We start from the raw sequence: 27227 nt of genomic DNA, 5'->3' as shown, positions 1-27227 counted from the left end.
CAGTTATTATACATGTAATAATCTCCTAATGAGCTTTTAATCTCTGCATATAACCCACTTATTTTGGAATTTTAGGAGGAGTCACGGTTAGACCATAAGACACAGGAGCAGAACAGGCCATTTGGCCCATCCAGTCTGTTCTCTTATTCCATCATAGCTAATTTATTAACCCTTTCAACCCCATTCTCCCGCCTTCTCCCTGTAACCTTTGACACTCTAACTAACCAAGAACTTATCAACATCTGCTTTAAATATACTCAGTGACTTGGCCTCCACAGCTATCTGTGGCAATCAATTCCACAGATTCACCACCTTTGGCTGAACAAATTCCCTCTGTTCTAAATGGATGCCCCTCTATTCTGAGGCTGTTGCCTCTGGTCCTAGACTCATTTACTATAGGAAACACCCTCTCCACATCTACTCTGTCTAGACCTTTCAATATTTGATAGGTTTCAATGAGATCCCTCCTTATTCTTCTAAACTTCAGTGAGTACAGGCCCAGAGCAATCAAATGCTTTTTATACATTAAAAATTCCTTTCATTTCAGGAATCATTCTCATGAACCTCCATTGGACCTCTCCAATGCCAGCACATCTTTTCTTCAATAAGCAGTCCAAAACTGCTCACAATACTCCAAGTGCGGTCTGACCAATGCCTTATAAAATCTCAGCATCCTTGCTCTTATATTCTAGTCCTCTCGAAATGAATGCTAACATTGCATTTGCCTTCCTCACCACCAACTCAACCTGCAAGTTAACCTTCAGGGAATCTTGCAGAAGGACTCTCAAGTTCCTTTGCATCTCTGATTTCTGAATTTTCTCCCCATTTAGAAAATAGTCTATGCCTTTATTTCTTCTATCAAAAAGCATGACCACAGACTTCCCTGTACTGTTTTCCATCTGCTACTTCTTTGCCCATTCTCCTAATCTGTCCAAGTCCTTCTGCAGACTCCCTGCTTGCTCAACACTGCCTCACCCTCCATGTATCTTTGTGTCATTTGCAAACATGGCCACAAAGCCATCAATTCCATCATCCAAATGATTGACATATAATGTGGAAAGAAGCAGTCCCAATACCAACCTCTGCAGAATATCACTTGTCACAGGCAGCCGACTAGAAAAGGTCTCATTGCCTTCTGACAGTCAACCAATTTTCTATCCTTGCTGTTATCTTTCCTAAAATACCATGGGCAATTATCTTGTTAAGCAGCCTCATGCACAGCACCTTGTCAAAGGCCTTCTAAAAATCCAAGTAGACAACATCTATTGACTCTCCTTTGTCTATCCTTCTTGTTTTTTTTTCTCTCAAAGAGTTCCAACAGATTTGTCAGGCAAGATTTCCTCTTAAGGAAACCATGCTGACTTTGGGCTGCTTTATCATGCATCTCCAAGTACCCCAAAAGAGCATCCTTCATAATGGACTCCAACATCTTCACAAACACTGAAATAAAGCTAACTGGCATATAATTTCCTTTCTTCTCCCTCCCGTCCTTCTTAAAGTGTGGAGTGCTATTTGCAATTTTCCAGTCCTCTGAAATCATTCCAGAATCTAGTGATTCTTGAAAGATCATTACTAATGCCTCCACAATCTCTTTAGCTACCTCACCCTGGGGTGTAGTCCATCTGGTTCAGGTGACTTATCTGTCTTCAGACCATTCAGCTTCCCAAGCACCTTCTTCTAATCGCAACTATGCTCATTTCTGGCCTGACATTCACGAATTTCTGGCATACTGCTAGTGTCTTCCACAGTGAAGACTGACACAAAATACTTATTAAGTTCGTCTGCCATTTCTTTGCCCCCAATTAGTACCTCTCCAGCGTCATTTTCCAACAGTCCAATATTCACGCTTGTCTCTCATTTACTCATAATATACTGAAAAACATTTGTATCCTCTTTGGTATTATTGGCCAGCTTAACCATTATGAAATGCTTTAAAAGGCTGGTCAGGGAGCACATAAAAGCCTATCTCCCAGCTACATTGGACCCTTTCTAGTTTGCTTATCGCTCAAATCGATCCACTGATAATACAATGGACTCTGCCCTCCACTCTGTCCTGTCCCACCTGGAAAATGGGGTCTCAGATGCCATTCTGCTGTTTATAGATTTCAGTTTGGCATTCTACACCATCATACCCCAGAAACTGGTGGGGAAACTGTCCTCACTGGGTCTCAACACCTCCCTTTGCAATTTGATACTGGACTTCTTAACAGTAAGGCCACAGTCAGTCCGTGTGGGCAGCAACGTCTCGTCCCATTATGCTGAGCACTAGTGACCCGCAAGGCTGTGTGCTCAGCCTGCTGCTGTTCACACTGCTGGTACATGACTGTGTCAGCTGAAACCGTGTCATCAGGCTTGTGGATGACACAATAGTGGTTAGCCTTTTTCAAGAACGTGGAGCAGCTGGTGGACTGGTGTGACTAGAACAACCCTAAGCCTGAACGTGGAGTAGACAGACGAAATCATTGTGGACTTCAGGAAGGTGCAGACAAACCACCCCTGCAGAGGCATGGCTCCTTCGTAAGGAGAGTTAAGTGCACCAAGTTCCTGGGAGTTCACATCACCGATGACGTCACCTGGTCCCTTAATATCACCGCCCTGAACGAAAAGGCACAGCAGCTCCTCCACTTCCTCAGAGGATTGAGTGGAGCAAGGCTCCTCCATCCTTGCATTTTTAACTGTGTTTTACAGGTGCACCATTGACAACATCCTGACAAGTTACATCTCCATCTGATATGGGAGCAGTCAAGCATCAGACCATGTCCCTACTAGGGACTGTGAGAACAGCTGAGAGGATCATAGAGGTCTATCTACCATCCATCGGGGACATTTATCAGGAGCGCTGTGTACGCAGGACCTTTAGTATTATTAAGGATCCCACCCGTCCATCCAGCATCATCTTTGACTTTCTACCATCAGGCAGGAGACTCCGATGCATAAAGTCAAGAACGGTCAGGGTGAGAAACAGTCTCTTCCCCAGGCCATTAGGATTCTGAACTCCCTGCCACATCGTATTTGAAGAGTCACTGGTTAATTTGTACCGTACCCTACAACATTTAATATCAATACACTTTAGTTTGTTATTTATATGCAATTCATCTGTAAATTTTATCCTTACCTTCATAAGTTATCGTGTGTTATGTGTGTAACACCCTGTGCTTAACATCCTGGTTCGGAGAAACTTGTCATTTCTATATACATTATATACTTGGATATAATTAATTGATAAAAAATGACTTATTGCTCACTTATCTTCATATTTCATTTTTTTCCTCTCCTTATGGTCTGCTGGTTTTTAGAGGCTTCCCAATCCTCAAACTTCCCATTAATTTTTGCTGTTATATGCCCTCTCTTTTGCTTTTATGCTGTCTTTCACTTCCCATGTAGGTCAAGGTTTCCTCATCCTCCCTTTAGAATACTTCTTCAATGTTGGGATGTATCTAACTTGTACCTTCTGAATTAACCCCAGGATTTCCATCCATTGCTGTTTTGCTGTCAGTCCTGCTTGTGTCCCCTTCCAATCAACTTTGGCCAGCTCCTCTCTCACTTGCCTCTGCAACTCCGTTTACTCTACAGGAATACTGGTAAATCTGACTTTATCTTCTCCCTCTAGGAGCATTGTAAGAAAGGTGGATGAGCTTAGAGCATGGATTGATACCTGGAAATACTATGTTGTAGCTATTAGTGAAACATGGTTGCAGGAGGGGTGTGTTTGGCAACTAAGTATTCCTGGATTTTGTTGCTTCAGGTCTGATAGAATCAGAAGGACAAGAGGGGGAGGTGTTGCGTTGCTTGTCAGAGAAAATATTACAGCGGTGCTCTGGCAGGATAGATTAGAGGGCTCGTCTAGGGAGACTATTTCGGTAGAATTGAGGAATGGGAAAGGTGTAGTAACACTTATAGGGGTGTATTATAGACCACCTAATGGGGTGCGAGAATTGGAGGAGCAAACTTGCAAGGAGATAGCAGATATTTGTAGTAAGTACAGTGTTGTGATTGTGGGAGATTTTAATTTTCCACACATAGACTGGGAAGCCCATACTGTAAAAGGGATGGATGGTTTGGAGTTTGTAAAATGCATGCAGGATAGTTTTTTACAGCAATACATAGAGGTACCAACTAGAGAAGGGGCAGTGTTGGATCTTCTGTTAGGGAATGAAATAGGTCAGGTGACGGAGGTATGTGTTGGGGAGCACTTCGGGTCCAGTGATCACAATGCCATTAGTTTCAATATAATTATGGAGAGGGATAGGACTGGACCCAGGGTTGAGATATTTGATTGGAGAAAGGCTAACTTTGAGGAGGTGCGAAAGAATATAGAAGGAGTGGATTGGGACAATTTGTTTTAAGGGAAGGATGTAATAGAGAAATGGCAGTCATTTAAAGGTGAAATTTTGAGGATACAGAATCTTTATGTTCCTGTTAGGTTGAAAGGAAAGGTTAAAAGTTTGAGAGAGCCATGGTTTTCAAGGCATATTGGAAACTTGGTTAGGAAAAAGAGAGATATCTACAATAAATATAGGCAGCATGGAGAAAATGAGGTGCTCGAGGAATATAAAGAATGTAAGAAGAATCTTAAGAAAGAAATTAGAAAAGCTAAAAGAAGATACGAGGTTGCTTTGGCAAATAAGGTGAAAATAAATCTGAAGGGTTTCTACAGTTATATTAATAGCAAAAGGATAGTGAGGGATAAAATTGGTCCCTTAGAGAATCAGAGTGGACAGCTATGTGTGGAGCCGAAAGAGATGGGGGAGATTTTGAACAATTTCTTTTCTTCGGTATTCACTAAGGAGAAGGATATTGAATTGTGTAAGATAAGGGAAACAAGTAGGGAAGTTATGGAAACTACGACAATTAAAGAGGAGGAAGTACTGGCGCTTTTAAGGAATATAAAAGTGGATAAATCTACAGGTCCTGACAGGATATTCCCTAGAATCTTGAGGGAAGTTAGTGTAGAAATAGCAGGGGCTCTGACAGAAATATTTCAAATGTCATTAAAAACGGGGATGGTGCCGGAGGATTGGCGTATTGCTCATGTGGTTCCATTTGTTTAAAAAGGGTTCTAAGAGTAAACCTAGCAGTTGTAGGCCTGTCAGTTTGACGTCAGTGGTGGGTAAATTATTGGAAAGTATTCTTAGCGATGGTATATATAATTATCTGGATAGACAGGGTCTGATTAGGAACAGTCAACATGGATTTGTGTGTGGAAAGTCATGTTTGACAAATCTTATTGAATTTTTTGAAGAGGTTACGAGGAAAGTTGATGAGGGTAAAGCAGTGGATGTTGTCTATATGGACTTAAGTAAGGCCTTTGACAAGGTTCCGCACGGAAGGTCAGTTAGGAAGGTTCAATCTTTAGGTATTAATATTGAAGTAGTAAAATGGATTCAACGGTGGCTGGATGGGAGATGCCAGAGAATAGTGGTGGATAACTGTTTGGCAGGTTGGAGGCTGGTGACTAGTGGTATGCCTCAGGGATCTGTACTGGGTCCAATATTGTTTGTCATATACATTAATGATCTGGATGATGGGGTGGTAAATTGGATTAGTAAGTATGAAGATGATACTAAGGTAGGTGGCGTTGTGGATAATGAAGTAGGTTTTCAAAGTTTGCAGAGAGACTTAGGCCAGTTAGAAGAGTGGGCTGAACGATGGTAGATGGAGTTTAATGCTGATAAGTGTGAGGTGCTACATTTTGGTAGGATAATCCAAATAGAACATACATGGTAAATGGTAGGGCATTGAAGAATACAGTAGAACAGAGTGATCTAGGAATAATGGTGCATAGTTCCCTGAAGGTGGAATCTCATGTGGATAGGGTGGTGAAGAAAGCTTTTGGTATGTTGGCCTTTATAAATCAGAGCATTGAGTATAGGAGTTGAGATGTGATGTTAAAATTGTACAAGGCATTGGTAAGGCCGAATTTGGAGTATCGTGTATGGTTCTGGTCACCGAATTATAGGAAAGCTGTCAACAAGATAGAGAGAGTACAGAGAAGATTTACTAGAATGCTACCTGGGTTTCAGCACCTAAGTTACAGGGAAAGGTTGAACAAGTTAGGTCTTTATTCTTTGGAGCGTAGAAGGTTAAGGGGGGACTTGATAGAGGTATTTAAAATTATGAGGGGGATAGATAGAGTTGACGTGGATAGGCTTTTTCCATTGAGAGTAGGGGAGATTCAAACAAGAGAACATGAGTTGAGAGTTAGGGGGCAAAAGTTTAAGGATAACACAAGGGGGAATTTCTTTACTCAGAGAGTGGTAGCTGTGTGGAACAAGCTTCCAGTAGAAGTGGTAGAGGCAGGTTCAGTATTGTCACTTAAAGTAAAATTGGATAGGTATATGGACAGGAAAGGAATGGAGGGTTATGGGCTGAGTGCGGGTCAGTGGGACTAGGTGAGAGTAAGCGTTCGGCACAGACTAGAAGGGCTGAGATGGCCTGTTTCTGTGCTGTAATTGTTATATGGTTATAAAATGCAGGGTGAATTTTATATTATGATCACTGCTCCCCAATGGTTCTTTTACCGTAAGCTCCCTAATCAAATCTTGTTCATTACACAACACCCAATCCGGAATTGCTTTTGCCCTAGTGGGCTCAAACACAAGCTGCTCTAAAAAGCCATCTTGTAGGCATTCTATGAATTCCCCTTTTTGCAATCCTGCACCAACCTGATTTTCCCAATCTACCTGCATATTGAAATCCCTCATGGCTATGATAACATTGGTCTTTTTACATGTCTTTTCCATTTCTTGTTGAAATTTATATCCTACATCCTGACTACCATTTGGGTGCCTGTATATAACTTCCATCAGGGTCTTTTTACCCCTGCAGTTTCTTAACTCTAGCTACAAGTTGAAGTTGTAAAAGACATTGGAGAGGCCTAATTTGGAGTAATGTGTGCCGTTTTGGGCACTTATCTACAGAACAGAGGTAAATAAGGTTGGAAAAGTATAGGGGAAATTTACAAGGATGTTGCTGGGACTGAAGGACCTGAGTTATAAGGAAATATTGAATAGGTTAGGACTTTATACCTTAGAATGTAGACGTTTGAGAGGAGATTTGATAGAGGTATACAAAATTATGAGGGGTATAGACAGGGTAAATGCAAGCAGGCTTTTTCCACAGAGGTTGGCCGGGACTACAACCAGAGGTCATAGGTTAAAAGTGAAAAGTGAAAGGTTTAAGGGGAACATGAGGGGAAACTTCTTCTCTCAGAAGGCCGTGAGAGTGTGGAATGAGCTGCCAGCAGAAGTGGTGCATACAAGCTCGATTTCAATATTTAAGGGAAGTTATGGTAGGGAGTATGGAGGGCTATGGTCCCAGTGCAGGTCAATAGGAGTAGGCAGTTTCAATGGTTTCAGTATGGTCTAGATGGCTGAAGAGCCTGTTTCTGTGGTGTACTTTTCAATGATTATATGACTCTTATGTCAAGAATTCTACATCTTCCAATCCTATGTCACCTCTTTCTAATGATTTCATTTCAGTTTTTACCAACAGAGCCGCCCCTCCCCCTCTGCCTACCTGCCTGTCCTTTCCATACAATGTGTATCCTTGGATATTAAGCTCTCAACTGTGATCTTCTTTCAGTCACAACTCAGATGCCTACAATGTCATACCTGCCAATCTCCAACTGTGCTACAAGATCATCTTTATTCTGTATACTGTGTGCATTCAAATATAACACCTTCAGTCCTGAATTCATCACCCTTATCCATTTTTCCCCCATGTTACACTTCACCTTGTCCCACTGACTACAATTTTGCTCTATCATTTGCCTGTCCTTCCTCACAGTCTCACTACACGCTGCATCGACTTGTATACCAACTGCCCCATCCTCAGCCCTATCGTTCTACTTCCCATCTCTTTTAGTTTAAATGCTTCCCACAAGGGCTCAAGTAAACCTGCCCACAAGGATATTGGTCCCCCTTCGGATTCAGGTGTAACCCAACTTATAAATGTATAAGTATTAAGAGCCAGACTGATACATTGGAGCAAGGGTCTGCTTCTTGAATCCTAAATGACACCCATAATAAGAGAAGGCCAAATGGCCTCTTGAGCATGCTCCAATGTTCAACAGATCATTGTAAATCCAGGGCCTTGTCCTGTGCTATCCCATATCCTTTGATATCTTTAGAAGCCAAAAAATTATAGATTTCAAACTGAATGTTCATGGCCATCTGAGGCAGAGAATTCTAAAGGTTTACAGTCTTTAAGTAAATTTACTTCTTTCTAAGTGGAAGACTCATGATCTCTGGGCTCTAGTTCTGGTCCCTCTGGAGGGAGGATGTAGTTATTGAGGCTACCCTCTCATTCCCTCTCAGAATTTTGGTTGTCTTGGTGAGACAGAGTTCCTCCAAATTCCAAGGCCTCATGATACACCCATCATTTTCAGAATGGAGCTGGTGAATCTATGCTACAATGAGCCACATATATCCCTTCATAAAACATTTACTCTTTCAAATACAACTTTCTCACTATAAATCATTTGCCATCTCGCCAGCTCATTTAACCTAACTCTCTCAGATCGGTTACTGACCATTGAAATAAATAGTCACTGAACATCTGCAGTTCAAACTTGACACGGCTTAAACGCCCAGATTTCCAAAATTTAAAGTAAATTTATTACTTTAAATACATATATGTCACCATATACAACCCTGAGATTATTTTTCTTGCAGACATACTCAATAAATCCTTAGAGTAATAACCTTAACAGGATGAATGAAAGACCGCACTAATGTGGGTGTTCAACCAGTGAACACCCAAGTATAACGACTGGAAAATTATAGAAGTTCGGCATGCGGGGCTTTGTGAGAAATCCAGCATCTGAATGCGGTAAGAATGACAGAGAGGATCTCTCATGAAGTTCAAGGCTTCCCTATTCATAAGAGCAGCCCTAAAAAAATGTTTGCATTGTTAATCTGGCCCATACACCAATATAATTGTGCTCTTGTGGTCTAGTTTCTGACGGATCAGTGCAACTTTTCAAGTGCATTCAAATGTCAGTCATGGTATAATCATGTTTCACTGGATGATTATGCGTAGTCCTCAACTATGACTTCCTAATATGCACTGGCCCCTAGTCCCCACTATGAGTCCATTTTAAGGATCTGTGATCTTGCTTTGTCCCTATCTCTTTAATATTCCTCCTCCAGTTCTATCTCTTACAAGGACCTTCTTCACTTCAACTTGGTGGGAAAATCTTTTGTTCTTTAGAATGTAAACTCTGGAATTCCTTTTCTAAACCTAAACAACTTCTCCTCTATGCGCCTAAGATCTATCACTGACTGAGCCTTTTCGATTTGAGTCCTGCTTTAAACCATGCATAGAAGGTGACGTACTAGCTAAGGAGTTCATTGCAATGAACCCAGGGATGAATCTTCCAAGTTCATCTGTCTTGTTCATAATCAGGAGTAGAGAAAACAAAAGCAATCATTGGATATGGAGAATTATTTGGGGATGGGTTGAGGGTCAGCAGGTGTGGCCACTGGAAGATGGAACGTAGCTGGGATCAACAGAGAGAGATGTATGAGTGGGGACAATGCTGAAGTGACGTATCAGGAAACCAATTGGTGGCAGCGAACCATTAGGAAATGGTGCTTAGTAGGGTATCAGTGGGATGAGTCCAGGAATGATTTTCCACTTCAAAGTCAGGGTGCTGACATGACTGAAATCACAGAATGGAGAATAAATCTGGGCCCAGCAGTTATATGCATCCCATTGTATAAAAAGAAATCTCAGAGGGATGGTTAAGTTTCCATTTTGGGCTTTTGTGACTGTTTATGGGAAACCGGGTTGTCAATAACCTATCTATAAACCCCATATCAACACAAATCCCGAATTTTAGGCACTTCCGTGTGCTGGAACACGTCTGCACTCCAATCATATCACACATATTGTACTGCACCAACTTACATAGCCCAAGTCCAGGAACTCAAACTTATTGGCAGAGCTGAGGAAAGCAGAACAGGTGACGAGATGGACCTGTACCACAGGGTAAAAAGAGAGCAGTCAATCTATCTCATTAATTTATGAGACAAACGCAAAATAACGAAACACAATGATTAAGCTTGATCCTATCATATAAGACCATAAAACATTAGAGCAAATTAGGCCATTCAGCCCATCAAGTCTGCTCCATCATTTGATCATGGTTGATTTACTTTCCCTCTCAACCTATCTTCAGAACAATTCAAAGCATTTTACATAATGCCCCAGTTTTCACTAGGGGAGAGAACAGAGAGACATTAATTCACTTTCAGAGATAGAAATAGGGACTAGGGTACACAGATAGAGACCAGTAACCAAGTACAAATAGAGATGGAAACAGAAAAAGAAAAGAAGAAATAACTTGAAATAAGTAACTTCTGTTTCTGTATTGCCTTCCTCAACTTTGGATAATCCAAAACATTGAAAAAACAGTTCAATACTTCTGACAAAATTGTTATAATGAGAGATAGGCAGAGGCTTATTTGCACACAGTAAGATCCGTAGTAAAATAGTGGATAATGATCATATAATCTGTTTTAGTGACCTAGGTTCAATATATCATTTGACCAGAGGTACAGTATATCAATGTCTCAGTGTTGCAGTGGACCTTCCATCCCTGGATTTTTCAGGGCACGCGGGAAATAAGAATGTTGTTACACAAATATCCACTTGCAAACTATATGAGAAAGATGTCTTATGGTAATGTAATTTTTGAAACTACCTGATTCTATTTCATGGGAGTGGGTGTGGACTGGTGATGGTATTAAGGATAAAGAGTCGATGGTGAGACTAGCTCAGCCCTTCTCAGCAGATCTATAATTACCCTTCTAAACTGTCTGGGGGACTCTGATCAAGCTGCTCAGCTAGCACCTTAAACCTTGAGGGATTTGTCAAGGAACAACAAAACGTATGGACATGAACACAAATAAACCTCAAGCAAAAATCCACACAGAGATCAAGGCAGAAAATTAATGTTTTTTCACACATAAACAATGTAGAACTGTATTACTTGGAGTTTAGAAGATTGAGCGGCAATCTTGATGAAAGAGGTATGACAGGGTAAATGTTGAGATACTTCCACTACTAGGAGAGACTTAAATAGTTACAAGAGGAGGGGACAGTTAATTAAAACTGGGTTGGTTAGGATTGTCTTCACATAGCTGGTAAATCTCTGGAACTGTCAACCACCGTAAGTTGGGGAGGCTGAATCACTGGAGGTACTTGATGAGAAGGTAGATAGTTTTTTAAAAGACCAGGGAATTGAGGGCAATGCAGAACTTGTGTAGAGCATTGAGTAGATCAATCACGGTCATATTGAATTGCCGGGTAATCTTTAGGGAATAAATGATCTGCTCCTGCTCCTACTTTCTTGTGTTCTTGTATACAATTCTCAGTAGTGAAAACTTAAAAATAAGCTTGATTCTGAAAACCTGAAACAAATGCATAAAATATTGGAAACACTCAGCAGGTAAGGGAATATTTGTGGAATGAAAAACAGAGTTAAGGTTTCAAAATAATCTGATATGAAACATTATCTTTCTTTGTCCACTTTTGTTGCCTACCTGTGTTTCCAAAATGCTCTGTTTCTATAAAGTTCACAACCACCTTTGAATTCATTTTAGCTTTTGATAAATATGCAAGAATCAGTTCTCAGATTAGTCCTGTTGAGAATCAGGAAAGGTAGACTGGTCAAAACATCCTGCTCTGATTGTAATCCACTGGTCCCTGACGGGGTGGGTCTGCACCGTAATATTGAGTGTCATGGTGATTTCATTGTCTGGGTGCAATAGCTGTGAGCAGAAAAATTAATCTCAGGTAATTTTGATGTCTTCAGGTAATGAACATGTTCCAGTTTTACAGAAGTCCTTCAGTCAATCTTGTCAATAAGTTGGAAAGTACACAAAATCACTTAATAGATATACATATTATTGCAGTGTTGTTAAAAATGGCATCAAGATTGATTTGAAAGAACAGTCACTAAAAGTGCAGAGAGGGGGGACTGATTGTGTGTAAATGGGTCAGACTTATTAATTTATTAATTTCACAAAGCTGATTCATATACAGGTGTCCATAAATCGGCCATTCTTACCCAGCATTGTACTTGTTGCTGCAGATCTAACTCCAGTGATGTGGGAGTTTCAATTACTCATTCTCTCCAGTCAAATTGACCCATTTTTTCACTTTGGCTTTCTTTGCACTGAGCAGCAGTTGTTCCATAACAGCCTGTGCAATATCTGTTCCCCAACTACCACATTCTTCACTCCACTAACCACTTCCTCAGTCACTTACTTGAAGAGTGGGTAGGAGTGCAGCCATATTTGAAAGCTGTTCTTTGAAAGCTTTCTCTTTCTCTTCATGTTGGCTGGAAAAAAAAAAGAACCAGAAGGTTTAAATAGTGTTAGATATCTCTGTAGTTTGCTCTTTCAAAGCAGAGGTCAGTGGACCTTTGGTCAGGGGAATGGGGACCAAGCCAGAAGATGATCTTGAGGCATATGATCAGCCATGATCTTATTATGTGGCAAAGCAGGAACGAGAAATTACACGTCTTACTTCTTCCTCCTTTTCTTGTTCTTAAATCATTATTATTTTATCAGGTAACACTCAAATTGGTGTGATTTTGTTAAGCACTTCCTGAAATATTATGTGTAAATATAACATTCAAGAAATACTTCTACAATTTAATATTCAAGGAAGTCTAAAAATAGAGACTGTAAATATAAGATAGTAACTATTGGAAACTGCACTGCGGCAGACAGGAGTGTGATGCATTGGCTGCTCTAAAACTGCCCAACGCAGCACCAGTACCTGCCTACCCACCATCAAGGACGTATATACAGAAAGGTGCTGGGGAAAGGCCAGCAATATCACAAAGTCATGCAATATCATCACCCGCCCTGGCTCGTGGATTGTTTGTCCCACTCCCATCAGGGAAGAGGATACACAACATCCACGCCAGGACTACTACACTTAAACAGTTACTTCTCCCCAGCCGTCAGGCTGATCAACAGCTCCACCCATTATCCTCCCGCCACCCCTACTCCTCCACCACCATTACTTACCATTTCCTGTCAGTCACCTATGTACAGTTATTCCTGTACTTAGCATCAGTTTATGTATATGCAATCAGGCTATGTATATAAGTTAATCTATATATTTATAGTTATTGTGTTTATTATTGTTTTTTATGTTTATTGTGTTTTCTTTGCTGTATTGGATCCAGAATAACAATCATTTTGTTCTCCTTTACACTAGTGTACTGAAGAATGACAATAAACGTGAATCTCAAAATGCAATAAGATATCAAGAGAAACTAGTTTACTGATAGAGCAGTTATAAACAGGCCTAACATGTCAGCTGTTTATTCTCCTCCACAGATGCTCCCTGACTTGCTGGGTCCCTCTAGCATTTTGTGCATGTGTATGTGTGTGTGTTGCTATAAACTGGGCTACATGTTCTTATTTTCCCCCAGACAACCCCTGCATAAAGCATTACATCTTTGAGCAAACAAAGTTCCCATTAAAGTTCCTTGTTCCTGAAACTCGATAGGCACATATGTGGAACTTGAATATGGTACCACACTCATCCAGTGTAGCCACAAATTGGTTTGAAAATACTGTTATCACATGTTAGAGTACAGGACACACTACCACGTGGAAAACTTTAAGTAAATTGTCCAGGTATGCGTTAAGGCAACTTGGATAAACACAAAGGGTCAAGCAAGTTGATCAAGCTCAGAGATATTGCTGATAAGGTCAGATGAAATAGATTGGGACAATACTTGCATAGAGCATAAGCACTGCAATAGTACTGCTGCTCTGATGGGTTTGTTTCTACACTGGAGACGTAAGACCATAAGACATAGAAGCAGAATTAGGCCACTCAGCCCATCGAGTCTGCTCCACCTTTCCATCAGAGCTAATTTAATATTCCTCTGTACCCCATTCTCCTGCCTTCTCCCCATAATCTTTGATGCCCTCACTAATCAAGGACCTATCGATCTATTGATGGAATATATGAGAAGGAATTGCAGGAGCATTCAGTTTCACTTGCAACCTGGTCTGGGCGGTTTAGCTGCTCATTGTTCTCATACCGTGAGCTGTTGGGGAAATGTCCATCAATATCCTGCACTCCAGTCATACCCACCCACACTGTTCCCACGTGGCTGTTGAGGGCATACTTACTTTTGAGCAGTTTTGAGCAACATTTTCTTCTTTTCGGCTAACTTTTCCTAGAACATGAGAACAACTGTCAGATATAAAATATATGAGCACCTTAAAGAATCTTCCTTTTCTTTCCCATGCATACATTTGCATTGCACATATAGTTTCTTCCCAGGCATTTTACACAAGCAACCGTTGTGATGTCACAATGGCAGTGAGGGCGGAGGACGGCTGCAGCAGTGACGGGTTCCCGGTCGCCTTGCATTCCATTTCACTGGACCCCGAACTTGATCTGTCAAGGACTGTGTGGTAGCTGCCCGTGCATCAACCTCCCCACGTTAAACAAAGTCACACACAGGCATTCTCCATGAAGGGAATCCACCCTAACATCCCAGATTAAGTTGCACACCAAGTGGCAAAGGGGGTGGGAACGTATGGATCCCAGACTCACCTCTACAGCCACCTGAAGACCCACCAACAGGCAACCCCTTAGGAGAACATCCACTCAACTCGAGTGATCGCACTACCACTACACTTACAACTAAATATGAAATTCTAGATTAATATCTTGAAGGTGGAGCTTGATCATTAAGTAAGCCAATCAGAAAACAATTTAGGAGTGGGAATCTGTCTCCAAAGGATTGTGGATGTTGCTACTTTCATGTCTGATTGGGTGAGGATATCAATAAGTAGGGAAGTAAATGAGGAGGAATACCAATTATAACCTAATTAAACTGCAGAAACAATTCAAGGGGTTGAAATGGCTTCCTGTGTTGCCACATGAAAGCCAAACTGGAATGTACCAGAATTCTAAGACAGGAGTAGGAAAAAGGACAGGATCTGATTGCAGCATGAAAACAGTTGGCCTCTGGAAGCTGGCAATTTAAACTGCCTCAATTTTCACAGATAATGTTGTTCAAAATGAGATGACAGGTTTAGATTGGGTCAAAGCTCCCAGGAGAACACTTGCTGACACAGCTGTTGCCGTTACTCATTCCAGTCAGACTGATGACCTCTCATGAACAAATCAAGATTCATGCTGCCACAATTTTTGGTGTTAATGACGTTGGCATTTAATGCTTTGGAAGTGATGCCGATATTATCTTCGAGTTCTAGCCCCTTTCACCAGGTCAGGAACGTTGGGTGATTTACTATTTTGGTGGCATTGAGGCCTAATAGATTCTTTTTTCTATCTGCTCGTGCAAACTATTGTTTTTAATACAGAAGCAGAAACTCTTAATACATTTGAGTTGTTTTTGATTGGTGTTATTGTTTTGTCACTCCAAAACTTAAAATCTAATTGAAAGTGAAATCACGGAACTAGGAGCAACCGTGTATGTTTTGTTATGACCTTAAGTGAGGCATGCATAAGCTGTGGCAACATCGTGATATATTTTTACGTCTAGCCCATAATGAATTATTTAAATGAACAAGAATGCTAAATGGAACTTTATATTTACATTACTCAAATAGTACTAAAATATTAAATATACAACACTCCTCTGCGTTTAGCTATAAGCTCCAATTCAATATAGAATGCATCTCAACTTATATACACAGTATACTATAAAATACAACTCCCATACAGATGTCCACAGATGGTAAATTTAAAATTGTCCCATTTAGGCCTATAGATTCGATTGTTGTGGAGGATTTCTTACTCTTGTGGGACAATGTGTTTCCTGACAAGCGGGATTACTACTACTTGGCAGGAGAGACTTACAGCTGTGAAACAATCTCGGGCTCTGAGGCCTGCTCAGTGGTGTCTGTAGGACTCTGGGACTGATAGCTCCAGACATCTTTCTTCCGGACATGTTGGCATAGTAAGCTTCACTAGTCGACATGGATCATAATGTGTGAGTACAGAGTTTGACCTCCCTATTTTCTTTACTTTTTGGAAAGCTACCTCACACTGTATTGCCACTTCTTCCAGTCTGGAGTATTGAGTTCAAGATAGGAGCCAGATAACTATTACCTGTTATATTAATTGACAAATCCTGAAAAGGACTGCAACTGTGACACATCTTTTGGCCTTAGGGTATCCACCACTGCTTGAATCTTCTCAGCACACTTGTATAATATATGTGCATCGAGGGTTTGACCACAGTAAGTGATGCTTGGTTTAAATCATTCACGTTTGTTGCATTGTGCTCTGAGCCCATAATCTTCTAATCTTTTTAACACTGTCTAGAGATTTGGAGATGTTCCTTGTCAGTCTTACTGGTAACAACGAGGTCATCCAGGTAACACTGAGTGCCCGGACAGCCTTGCAGCATTTCATCTATAGCTTTCTTCCAGACTGCAGGTACAGATGCTACTCCAAAAAGAAGCCTTTAATAGCGATAAAGCCCTTAGTAAGCATTTATGATGGGAAACGCTTTGGACTCTTTTTCCGTCTCCATCTGTAGGTAGATCTCAGCTGTCCACTTGGCTGAAGTGTTACCTCCAGAAAGTTTTGTAATGATATCCTCCATCCTGGGCAGAGGCTCTACTTTCAGTGCGGGGTTGATGGTTGCCTTAATATCATTACAGATCCTGACAGGCTCATCTTTCTTAGCGACTGGTACCACCAGCATTGCCCATGGGCTCCACTCAACCTTGGAAACAATTCTTTCAGCCTCCATGCGATCTAGCTCACCAGCTACTTTATCACGGATAGTATAAGGGACCAGATGGGCTTTGCAAAACTTGGGTGCAGCATATTCACTTAATACTATTTTGCTCTTGACATGTTTGAGTTTTCCAATGCCATCCTTAAACTGTGGCACCATCCAGTACCTTTCTTAATTTGCCTTCAGTTGACTCTATTGCAGGGGATGAGGCATACAAATGGTGGCTGGATCTCCAGTCAAGTTGTAGTTGTCTCAGCCAGTCATGACCCCACAATGCTGGCCCTCCTGTTTTTACCACATACAAGCCCAATGTGGTTCGTTGGCTTTTGTATTGCACAGTTACAAATGTCATTCCCACAGGAATTATATTTTCTCCAGTACAGGTTTTTAGTTGGATATCTGCAGCCTTCAGCTTAGGATCTTTGAAATTCTGTTCAAACTCATTTTGTGGAATGACTGAAACAGCCAAGCCATCTCAACAAAGCTCATTGCAGCTGGTTTAGTTAGAACAGTCAAATTTCTAAGCATACTGTATAACATAAGTTTCTGACTTTTTTTATGCCATGGACCACTATCATTAACCAAGGGGACTGTGGACCCAGGTTTGAAACCCCTACTGTATACCTTTAAACCCAATGCACTCAGCAAAACTGGTACTTGTTTCTCATTTCTTATTTCATTTGCTTTAAGATACTACTCTACTCGCTCAGTAGACAATATCTAGTTATCTGTTGTGTAATCAAACTCACGAATCTTTCTGATGTCATCTGCCATTTCTGCTCTTTTTTAATGACTATTATCACTCGGTGCTCACTGTTAATGAACCTAAGAATTTGTCAGTTTCTGCCTTTTTTTAAAAACTCAAACATCTTCTCTTGCGAAGAAAAGAAATGTGCTGCGCTGCTTTTTTCGCTCGACCATCTCTCGCTGCGCTTTTTTTTACTCGGGACGTCTCGCTGCACTTCAACAGGTAGGCAGTCATCTCAGGTTTGTTTAAAACTTACTCATTGCCACTGCTATGCGTTGCAGCTCCTAAACATAACAACTAATTGAAAGCAAAAACACAGAACCAGGAGAAATTGTGTACGTTTTGTTTTCACTTTTAAGCGAGGCATGTACATATAACGTGGTAGTGTCATGATGTATGCAATTCACTTATTTTTCCATATAACCCATAATGACTTATTTAAACAAACAAGAATGTTTAATCAAATGATATATTTACAATATTACTCAAATACTACTGAAATATTAAAAACACAACAATTGGGAACTGCACTTCACAATTGAAAAGATATCATAGCTCACTCATAATACTGTATTCAGTATGTTTTTTTATACTGTGTTTTTTTTCAGATTGAGTAAATGAAACCCTGCCCCAATAATACATATTACATTGCTAAGGCATTTTATAATCTTTGTGCTTGATAATGGTCCTTTACCTGTTTTCTTAATGAACTGTTTTAGTTCTATCTTTGCCAATTAGTAAATAAAGTACAATGACAATGATTAATATCCTTATGAATTATATCACAACAAATGTATACTTGTTTCTCTCCTCTCAAGCATTCATCACATAGCTTCTTAAAATAGTACTTTCTATTGTAAACCTATTTCATTTATATTTCAAGTAATAGTAGGAGAGGTGGATCCTACTTCCAGATCTTTGAGCTCCAGTTTATTGATTATAATTACCAATAGATCAGGAGTATGTTTCCCAGTAGTATACGCCTTGATATTCTAATTTGGGGAGGATGTGGTGACTGAGCTCAGAGTGAGAAGGACTCCTTAGAGATAGAAGAACAACCATACTCTACTGTTCTGGTGAAGAATGACAGCCATAAAAGAGTAGAAAACAATGACAACTTGCATATTTACTATGATGAGCACATCACATAAAATATTATCAATCAACATTTGATATCAGACTTGATCTGTTGGTTTAGGGAAATAAAGAACAATCTGTGTACAAGAAGTATTCCTAGATCCTCACCCTCTCCAACAGGCCACAATCAATGATTTAATTAGTTGAATTGGTGCCTTACCTGCATACTGTTGAATAGTGAGCTAATGGCTGACTCCTCTTCATTGGCATTGAGTCTCACCTCATCTATCATGGCTTTCAGAAGGATGATGGCCTCTCGTGTGGATGTCTGAAGCTCTTTTACTGCCTAGTAAACAGAACTTGACAAAATGACCTGAAAAGTCTTTACCCAATTACATTTTTAAAAGCACCCTTGTTGCACAAAATCTGGCCTTGCTCCTCATTATATTGTCAAAATGTTATTTCATTGCACTGAATGGCTCAGTGGTCAACACTCTCGCCCTGAATCGGGAGGTCACAAGTCTAGTTCCACTCCATCTCCAGATTTAGAGCACATAATCTTGGCTGACACTTAAAGATGGTAGGAATTGTCAGATGAGGCATTAAACCAGGGTTCCAACTAATTTTCAATCAGTTGTTTTTCATTGGCATTGTTTAAAAAGAGCTAAGAAGTTCCTTCCATCAACCAATCTTATTTGAAAGCTACTTCTTGTTATCACATGCTCTGTGTGGGAGCTTGCCGTGTGTATATTAGCTCTTGCAGTTCCCACATCATAATACTGACTGCACTTCAGATGCTCAATATTGGGTGTGAGATACCAGGTCCAAAAATAGTGCAAGAATTTGGTTGATCTAAAAAAGGACAGCTTAAAATTATGCAAAAGGAATTTTGGTCCAAGGGTAAAAGTGCACATTATCTGTGTGCGTTCTTAATAGTTTGGCTCCAACTAATTACTGTAGCTCTGACTCAGTCGGCTGAAGGGGCTGTTTTCGTGCTAACTACATCTGACCCCCATTAAATTAAGATTTACTGATATAACATTTTCTTTCTCTCACTTCAATTTCTCACACACAGTATAATTCTGAAAATCCAGTACCCTTGCAAATTTTTTGGGCTATTGAATGTTACACCTATTAATACGCAAGTATACTTCTAGTTTAATTTTTTTACATGTAACATTAAGTTTGTGAGTTTTATTCTTGCAATTAATACTGCTGTTGACTATTTCTTGATATTTCATTGCTGTCAAGAATCCTGGCAATTCTGATGAAATATAAAACAACTCTTAATTGTTCACAACCTAGTCTCTCACTTTTGAATACTCTTACAAAGTCAAAATAAAATTTATTATCAGAGTACATAAATGTCACCACATACGTCCCTGAGAAATCCTGCCACAGATTGCTCAATATGGTCATTATTATGTTGCCCTGATTTTGGTATACCAATCAAAACATGAATGCTCATTTTGTTCTTTGAATGCTGGGTTCTGCATGGGAGTGTCATTTCCCATGCCCAATATTGTTGCAATTGATAAGACAAACATTTTCAGAGCAAATTTTTTAAAGAATGACTATTTCATTTAATGGAACATGGTTTTTCTTCAGGATTTCTCTCACAGAATTGTATTAATCTTTAATTCCTACGGACTCCAGAACATTCTTGGAGGATTATGGATCTGAGTTATATTTTCTATTGGGGTGGCAGGGGAGCTTACTGGTTACTGTGGCACTTTATAGTGAGAGAGCTGTAAGATCAGGGTTCAATTCCCTCTACTGTCTGTAAGGAGTTTTTTAAGTTCTCCTCACAACTGTGTGGGCTTCCTCCAAGTCTCCATTTGAAAGTTGCACAACTTAGGGTTAGTAAATTGTGGACACACTAACGTTGGCACACATGTGACCTGCCCCCAGCACATCCCCGACACGAGCGGCACATTTCACTGTATGTTTTGATGTGCATGTGACAAGTAAAGCTAATTTTTATTATACCCCTGTAATGGAATTTCCAGTGTGCATCATACCATCACAGCTAGGTCCAGTTTCTCACAACCTTGCATGTAGGCAGTCTCAATGTCGATGCAGTGGGCTCGGCTCTCACTAGATGAGGCAAACAGTTGGCATATGAGTGAAACAGCTCAGCAGACACCCTTAATGTAACTTCACTGTAAAACATAAATACATGCCTCTCTCGCTGATCTCGTGCATTAATTCAGTTTCTCTCTCCAATGGTGGTACCTATTTCTTCCCATTTCAAATTTTCAATACATGTTGGGTTTGCTTTTGACTCCCCAGGTCCTGTCATTGATCAAAAGGATCAATATTCTACTCTCAGCCAAAACGTAAAGGTCCCTGGCACAATTATTGGAATGATGGCACAATTTTATTATCCCACTTGCCAGCTGCGAAATATGGTTGATCAGGTTGGGTTTTTGCTGAAGAAATCTGCTTGATGTTCCCCTCCTTTGACCAGAGGTGCTGAGTGAAATGAGCATTTTCTTGTGCTACCCTGATACTAGTCATATTGGGAGCTGAACCTGAAGCCTTCCTTTTCCAAGGGTTTCACAAAATCAGTGGCAGGGAGCCTGTAGCTTACTCTGCTTTAGCACCCAGTTAATTCCTCATGGTCTGCGTGCCCTGTTTCTGAAGTCTACATTTTGTATGATCCTGTGTAAAATGTTGTAGGCCCTCGGCCAAGAATGTCTGACTCACACTTGCATGTCCCGAAAGCAGTTGATGCAGAGCATGGATTTCTTTTCTGTTGAGAACATGATGTATGGTTCTTCATGAAGAGCTGTGGAGGAAAACCACAGGATTGGAAATAAGCCTCTTGATCCATTACTTCAAATGATTTTTTTCTCTCTCTCCCTAATTTTTCCTGATTCCCTCAGTGCCCAAAGAATCTGTTGAAGTCAGCTATCAGGGTCTGGCAATGTTTGTTGGCTGTCAGAAGAACTAAATAGACAAAGGAAGAGGCAAACTTGCAGGCCAGCAAGATGGAGCATGAGGATGTTTTAATCAGAACCAGAAAGGGAGCTTAGCAGGGGATCAAAAACCATGAAGTTTATAGACTCATTCAAAGAATTGTTCAGGCAGCACGGTAGTGTAGTGGTTAGCACAATGCTTTACAGTACCAGCGACCTGGGTTCAATTCTCCGCCACTGCCTGTAAGTAGTTTGTATATTCTCCCCATGACCATGTGAGTTTCCTCTGGGTGGTCTGATTTCCTCTTACAGTTAATTGGTAGGTTAATTGGTTGTTGTAATTTGCCCCATGATTAGGCTAGGGTTAAAGCAGGAGATTGCTGGGTGGCATGGCTCAAAGTGCTGGAAGGGCCTATTCTGCATCGTATCTCAATAAATAAATAAAATCAGAATTGTGCCAACTCTTAGAGGGTTATCAGATATTGAAATAGTAAAATATTGGATATTAAGAGATGAAATAATAAGGGATTTAGTATCTTCGAAAATAGATGAATCTTCCAGCGCAAATGAAATGTACAGTAACAACTAGTTAGCAGTCCTACTGAATGTTGTACCACTTTAAAAGAGAGGAAGGAATAAACTATGAACTAATAGGTCAATAAATAATAAACTATAGGCCATTAGCTTAATCACAGTTGTGTGTAAATTACTGGATACAATCCAAAGGGACAATGTAAAGCATAATTTAGAAAAGCACAAATTAATCAAGGATGTCAGAATGAATCTGTCAAGAAAAGGTTATGTGTGACCATTTTGACCAATTTTATTTGAGGAGCTAACAAGGAGGATTAGTGAGAGTAGTGGATTTATGTAACCAATATGGAATTTACCAAGGCTTTTGACAAGGTCCCACAAGATCTGGTTAAAAAAGTAAAACCCCATGAGATCGAAAGGATGGTGGCAAATTGAATACAAAACTAGAAGTGGTAGGAAGCAAAGGGTTATGGCTGGTAGGTGTTTTCACAAGAGGAAGATGGTTACCAGTGATGCTCCACAAGTCTCTTGACCTTGTATAAACTTTCAGACTCAAATGTACACTCAGTGGCCATTTCAGTCCACCTGTACACCTTCTTGTAATTGCAAATATCCAATCAGTCAATCACGTGACAGCAACTCAATGCATAAAATTATGCAGATACTGTCAAGCAGTTCAGTTGTTGTTCAGACCAAATATGAGAATGGGGAAGAAATGTGATAAAGTGACTTTGACCATGGAAGTGTGTTGGTCCCAGAGGGGTTGGTTTGAGTATCTCAGAAACTGCTGATCTGGGATTTTCATGCACAACAGTCTCTAGAGTTTACAGAGAATGGTGTGAAAAAACAAAAAAAAATCCAGTGAGCAGCATTACTGTGGGCGAAAACACCTTATTAATAAGAGGTCAGGGTGAATAGCTGGACTGGTTCAAGCTGACAGGAAGGCAACAGAAACTCAAATAACCACACGTTACAACAGTGGTGTGAAGAAGAGCATCTCTTAACACACAACATGTCGAACCTTGAAGTGGATGGGCTACAGCAGCAGAAGACCGCTAACAAACACTCAGGGTTCAGGAGTGACTCAACTTTATTGGGTTCAGGAGGTTCCCTATCAAGCGGCCACTGAGTGTAGAGGACATAAACAAATAACTGCAGCTGGTATAAACCTGGCCATGTGTTATGACAGTGAGAAGGAAAGTTTTGAACTTCAGGATGTCTGAAATCAACCCCAGTGAAGTACTGATTCTTAAATTGCTGGAGGATATATATTTCAGATAAACTGTTAATCTGTTGCCCTGTCCACCCTCATTGGAGATAGGTTGTGAAGATAATTATGCTGTAGGAGTGCTATATAAACATATGTTTTACCTGTGTATTTACCTAAGGATTCTGATTGTCCTAATTTCTTAAAGGCCGTGATTAATCAATGCAGTTTGCAGTTTTATGCCAGTTTCTGGTCCTGGGGTACATTGGGGTCAAGTCCAATTGTGTTGTGGTTTGATGCACATTTTCCAGCTGGTAATTTTCTGGCTGGCTCTACAAATGATAAACTCTGTATTTGTCACTGGCTCTGGTTAGACACTTGTCACAAATCAGGGACTGAACGACAAGCCACCCTAATCTGTGAAGCTCAGAGGCGTACTGGCTTAATAACACTTTTAAAACTGATTTATATGCTGATTTGTTTTTTAAAAAGATATTCTCATAATATGGTCACAGTTCCTTGCATTACCAATTCAAAGGATGGTTAAGAGACCACCATGCTGATGGAGTACTGAGTTACAGAATGGGCAAGAACCATTCTGAAGGGATAGTCTGAGCCAGAGCTTATTTTTGCAATCCAATTCTTTTCCCGTGTTTTTTTTTTTCAAAACTGAATTCAAAGTCTCAAACTGAATGTGAACTCGGGCTCAGGCTTACTATTCCGTATCATGAGGATGAACCTTCCAAAAGCACAAACATATATCACCACAAAGATTTTCAGAGTTTGCAGCTTTCCAAGTAAAGACTGGAGATTCTTACGGCACTTTTTGTGCAGCTCCTTGGTACGTTTGGCGAGAGTGACAATTTCATGCCGGGCAAACATTTTTGCTCTGTGGGTATCCTCTCGGCAGGAGCTGCAGAGCGGTTGGTTACAGGTGTTGCAGTAAAACATGGAATCTGCGTCCTGAATAGGAGAAAGCGCCAACATTAGACACTGCACAAGACTGAGAACTTATAGTTATACTTTTAAAAGTATTTTCCCCCTAACACTGGTATAGATGCTTGTATATGGCCTCTGATACACAGACTGCTAAGATAATAGATGTCTACAGGGATGCTTCATAATAGCACCCAAACCTGCTTTCAGTATGAGTCAAAGTTTCAGTATGAAGTAAAACATCCAGGGACAGGCACTTCACCATCAAATAAAATTGACATATATGATAAAGAAAGATTGGTCAAAGACAAAGCAGAATGGGCTAGTGAGATAGACAAAAAACCTTTTCTGTTGAAGAATTTGGATATGAAGGAGGTAGGATTCTGGGCAGCTACACTGAAGTGGCAGCGGTGCTGTGATGGAAATGGGGTATTACAATACAGCTTGGCTACAGGCCCTTCAGCCCAACAAGTTCATGCTGACCACCAGGATGCTAGATTTGGAGGAACTTATATGTATGAAGTTGTAGAGATGGGGAACAACCAGACCAGGGAGAGATTTGATTAGAAGGATGAGAATTTAAAAATTGACATGATAATGGAATGAGAATCAATGTAATTCTCTGAGCTTAGGGACAATTCCTCACTTGGTCAAGTGAACTATGTCACAGTTGTAATTTTCTCTCTCAAAGCCAGGCCATGAGAGGCTAATTCAGCATAGCACACATACAGATCATGCAGGGATTCATCATGGGAAACACAGACTGTGCCAAGTAACATAAAATGAAGAGGGCAGCAATTGTCTCAGCTCACACAAAATACTCTGCAGATGCTGGGGTCAAAGCAACATGCACAACACGCTGGAGGAACTCAGCAGGTTGGGCAGCATCCGTGGAAATGAGCAGTCAACATTTCGGGCTGAGACCCTTCATCAGGACTGAAGAGGGAGGGGGCAGGGGCCCTATAAAGAAGGTGGGGAGAGGGTGGGAAGGAGAAGGCTGGTAGGTGCCAGGTGAAAAACCAGTAAGGGGAAAGATCAAGGGGTGGGGGAGGGGATAGGCAGAAAAGATGAAGAAAGAATGTAAGGGGAAAGCACAATGGGTAGTAGAAGGAGGCGGAACCATGAGGGAGGTGATAGGCAGCTGGAGGAGGAGGCAGAGTGAAAGTGGGATGGGGGAAGGGAGGGGGAGGGAATTACCGGAAGTTGGAGAATTCAATGTTCATGCCAAGGGGCTGGAGACTACCCAGACGGTATATGAGGTGTTGCTCCTCCAACCTGAGTTTGGCCTCGTCATGGCAGTAAAGGAGGCCATGTATTGATATATTCAAATGGGAATGTGAAGCAGAGTTGAAGTGGGTGGCAACCGGGAGATCCTGTCTGTTGTGGCGGACGGAGCGGAGGTGCTCGACGAAGCGGTCCCACAATCTGTGTCGGGTCTCACTGACGTAGGGGAGGCTGCACCAGGAGCACCGGATGTAATAGATGACCCCAACAGACTCACAAGTGAAGTGTTGCCTCACCTGGAAGGACTGTTTGGGGCCCTGAACGGTGGTAAGAGAGGAGGTGTAGGGACAGGTGTAGCACTTATGCTTGCAGGGAAAAGTGCCAGGTGGGAGATCTGTGGGGAGGGATGTGTGGACCAGGGAGTTGCGGAGGAAATGATCCCTGCAGAAAGCGGAGAGAGGTAGAGAGGGAAAGATGTGCTTAGTGGTGGGGTCCTGTTGAAGGTGGCTGAAGTTGCGGAGGATAATGTGCTGGATCCGGAGGCTGGTGGGGTGGTAGGTGAGGACAAGGGGAACTCTGTCCCTGTTGTGGTGACGGGAGGATGGGGTGAGGGCCGAAGTGCAGGAAAAAGAGGAGATGCAGGTGAAGGCATCATTGATGACGGCAGGAGGGAAACCACGATCCTTGAAGAAAGAGGACATTTGAGATGTCTCAGCTCTTCTGCTGTGATATTTTTCAAAACTGGCTGGAAGCTCTGTGGTTTCGGACTGAATCTGAATTCTGTAATGACTCAGCCCTCAATCAAAGAGCAATGATTCAATATCCAGACTCATGAACGTCGATGTGGACACATGACTGGTCCTTGTGGAAATGGCCCCACAGCATTGGGAGAGGAGAATCTTCAGAATTTCATGCGATTTTCACTTTTTAAACCCCCTACGTGACTCCTCACCTGCTTCTTGCACTCCAGGTCACAGTTTGCACACTGCACAATCTCCTCACAGTCGGCTGAGCTGTCGACCAGGAATTTCAACAATCGATCTACCTTTGGGAGCCCACTGGTGCCCTTCACAATTGACATGCGTCTGAAATAGAAACAGAGCCACTCTCCATTGAATATTCCTGTGGAATATCTAAAACCAGCTGCAGGATAGAAGCTGGGAAAAGCAGTTGTATGTAACATAGTAGAATACAAGGTTGGAAAGTTCACGGAACTACTTGAGCTAAGTAGACAAATATCACTGGAATTTGAAAAGGCGAAAAATACCTTTAATTTCAGGACACATGCTCGTAATAATACCAATCTACATTTATACATTTTTAACATAGAAAAATGCTACCAAAAAAAGCAAGATGGTAGGAAATCTATTCGGCACCAAAGATCAAGAACTGTTGAATTTTAATATTTCTCTAGAATTTATCCCCTTTCATTTTCCTCTGACCCCATCTCTACATCCAGCTTTATCTCTTGATGTGTCGCCACTTTCTGTTCACATCTTCCCTAAATCATCTGTCCTCACCAGAGGTCCTAGTTTTATTTCCCCTCACTCCTATATCAATGAATTCTGAGGCTGGGAATCACTTCTTCCACTAAGTTCACCTCCGTGCCCCTTTCTTTGATCAGGAATCTTCACCCCAGACTGTGGACTCTATCTCCTGTTTCTTCATTGATTTCATCTCCTTCCAACAGCTCTTCAACGAGTAACAAAATTTCATTGCTTTTTCTCTCAGCCCAGACAACCTCCATTTGTATCACAAAAAATCAAAACCTGCAGATGCTGGAAATCTGAAATAAAAACAGAAAATGCTGAAAATACTCAG

The 27227-nt window shown here is 41.0% G+C and overlaps 1 protein-coding gene across 4 annotated transcripts in view; it reads right to left on the bottom strand.

Annotated features, from left to right (window-relative positions):
- rnf207b (ring finger protein 207b) overlaps positions 1-27227 on the bottom strand; it is a 65094-nt gene that overhangs the window by 18396 nt on the left and 19471 nt on the right. For all 4 annotated transcript variants that reach the window (XM_073032080.1, XM_073032079.1, XM_073032078.1 and 1 more), the window contains 8 exons: positions 26359-26491; positions 24065-24209; positions 21294-21375; positions 20606-20681; positions 18805-18930; positions 14169-14215; positions 12277-12349; positions 9913-9981 (listed from right to left, as the gene is read on the bottom strand). In XM_073032080.1, coding sequence (XP_072888181.1) covers positions 9913-9981; positions 12277-12349; positions 14169-14215; positions 18805-18930; positions 20606-20681; positions 21294-21375; positions 24065-24209; positions 26359-26491 — 751 coding nt within the window. The remainder of the gene's footprint in view (positions 1-9912; positions 9982-12276; positions 12350-14168; positions 14216-18804; positions 18931-20605; positions 20682-21293; positions 21376-24064; positions 24210-26358; positions 26492-27227) is intronic.

Source organism: Hemitrygon akajei, chromosome 29 (assembly GCF_048418815.1).
Source record: "Hemitrygon akajei chromosome 29, sHemAka1.3, whole genome shotgun sequence".
NCBI lineage: Eukaryota > Metazoa > Chordata > Chondrichthyes > Myliobatiformes > Dasyatidae > Hemitrygon > Hemitrygon akajei.
The sequence above is the reverse complement of the archived record's forward strand: the minus strand, read 5'-3'. Positions and strand labels throughout refer to the sequence as shown.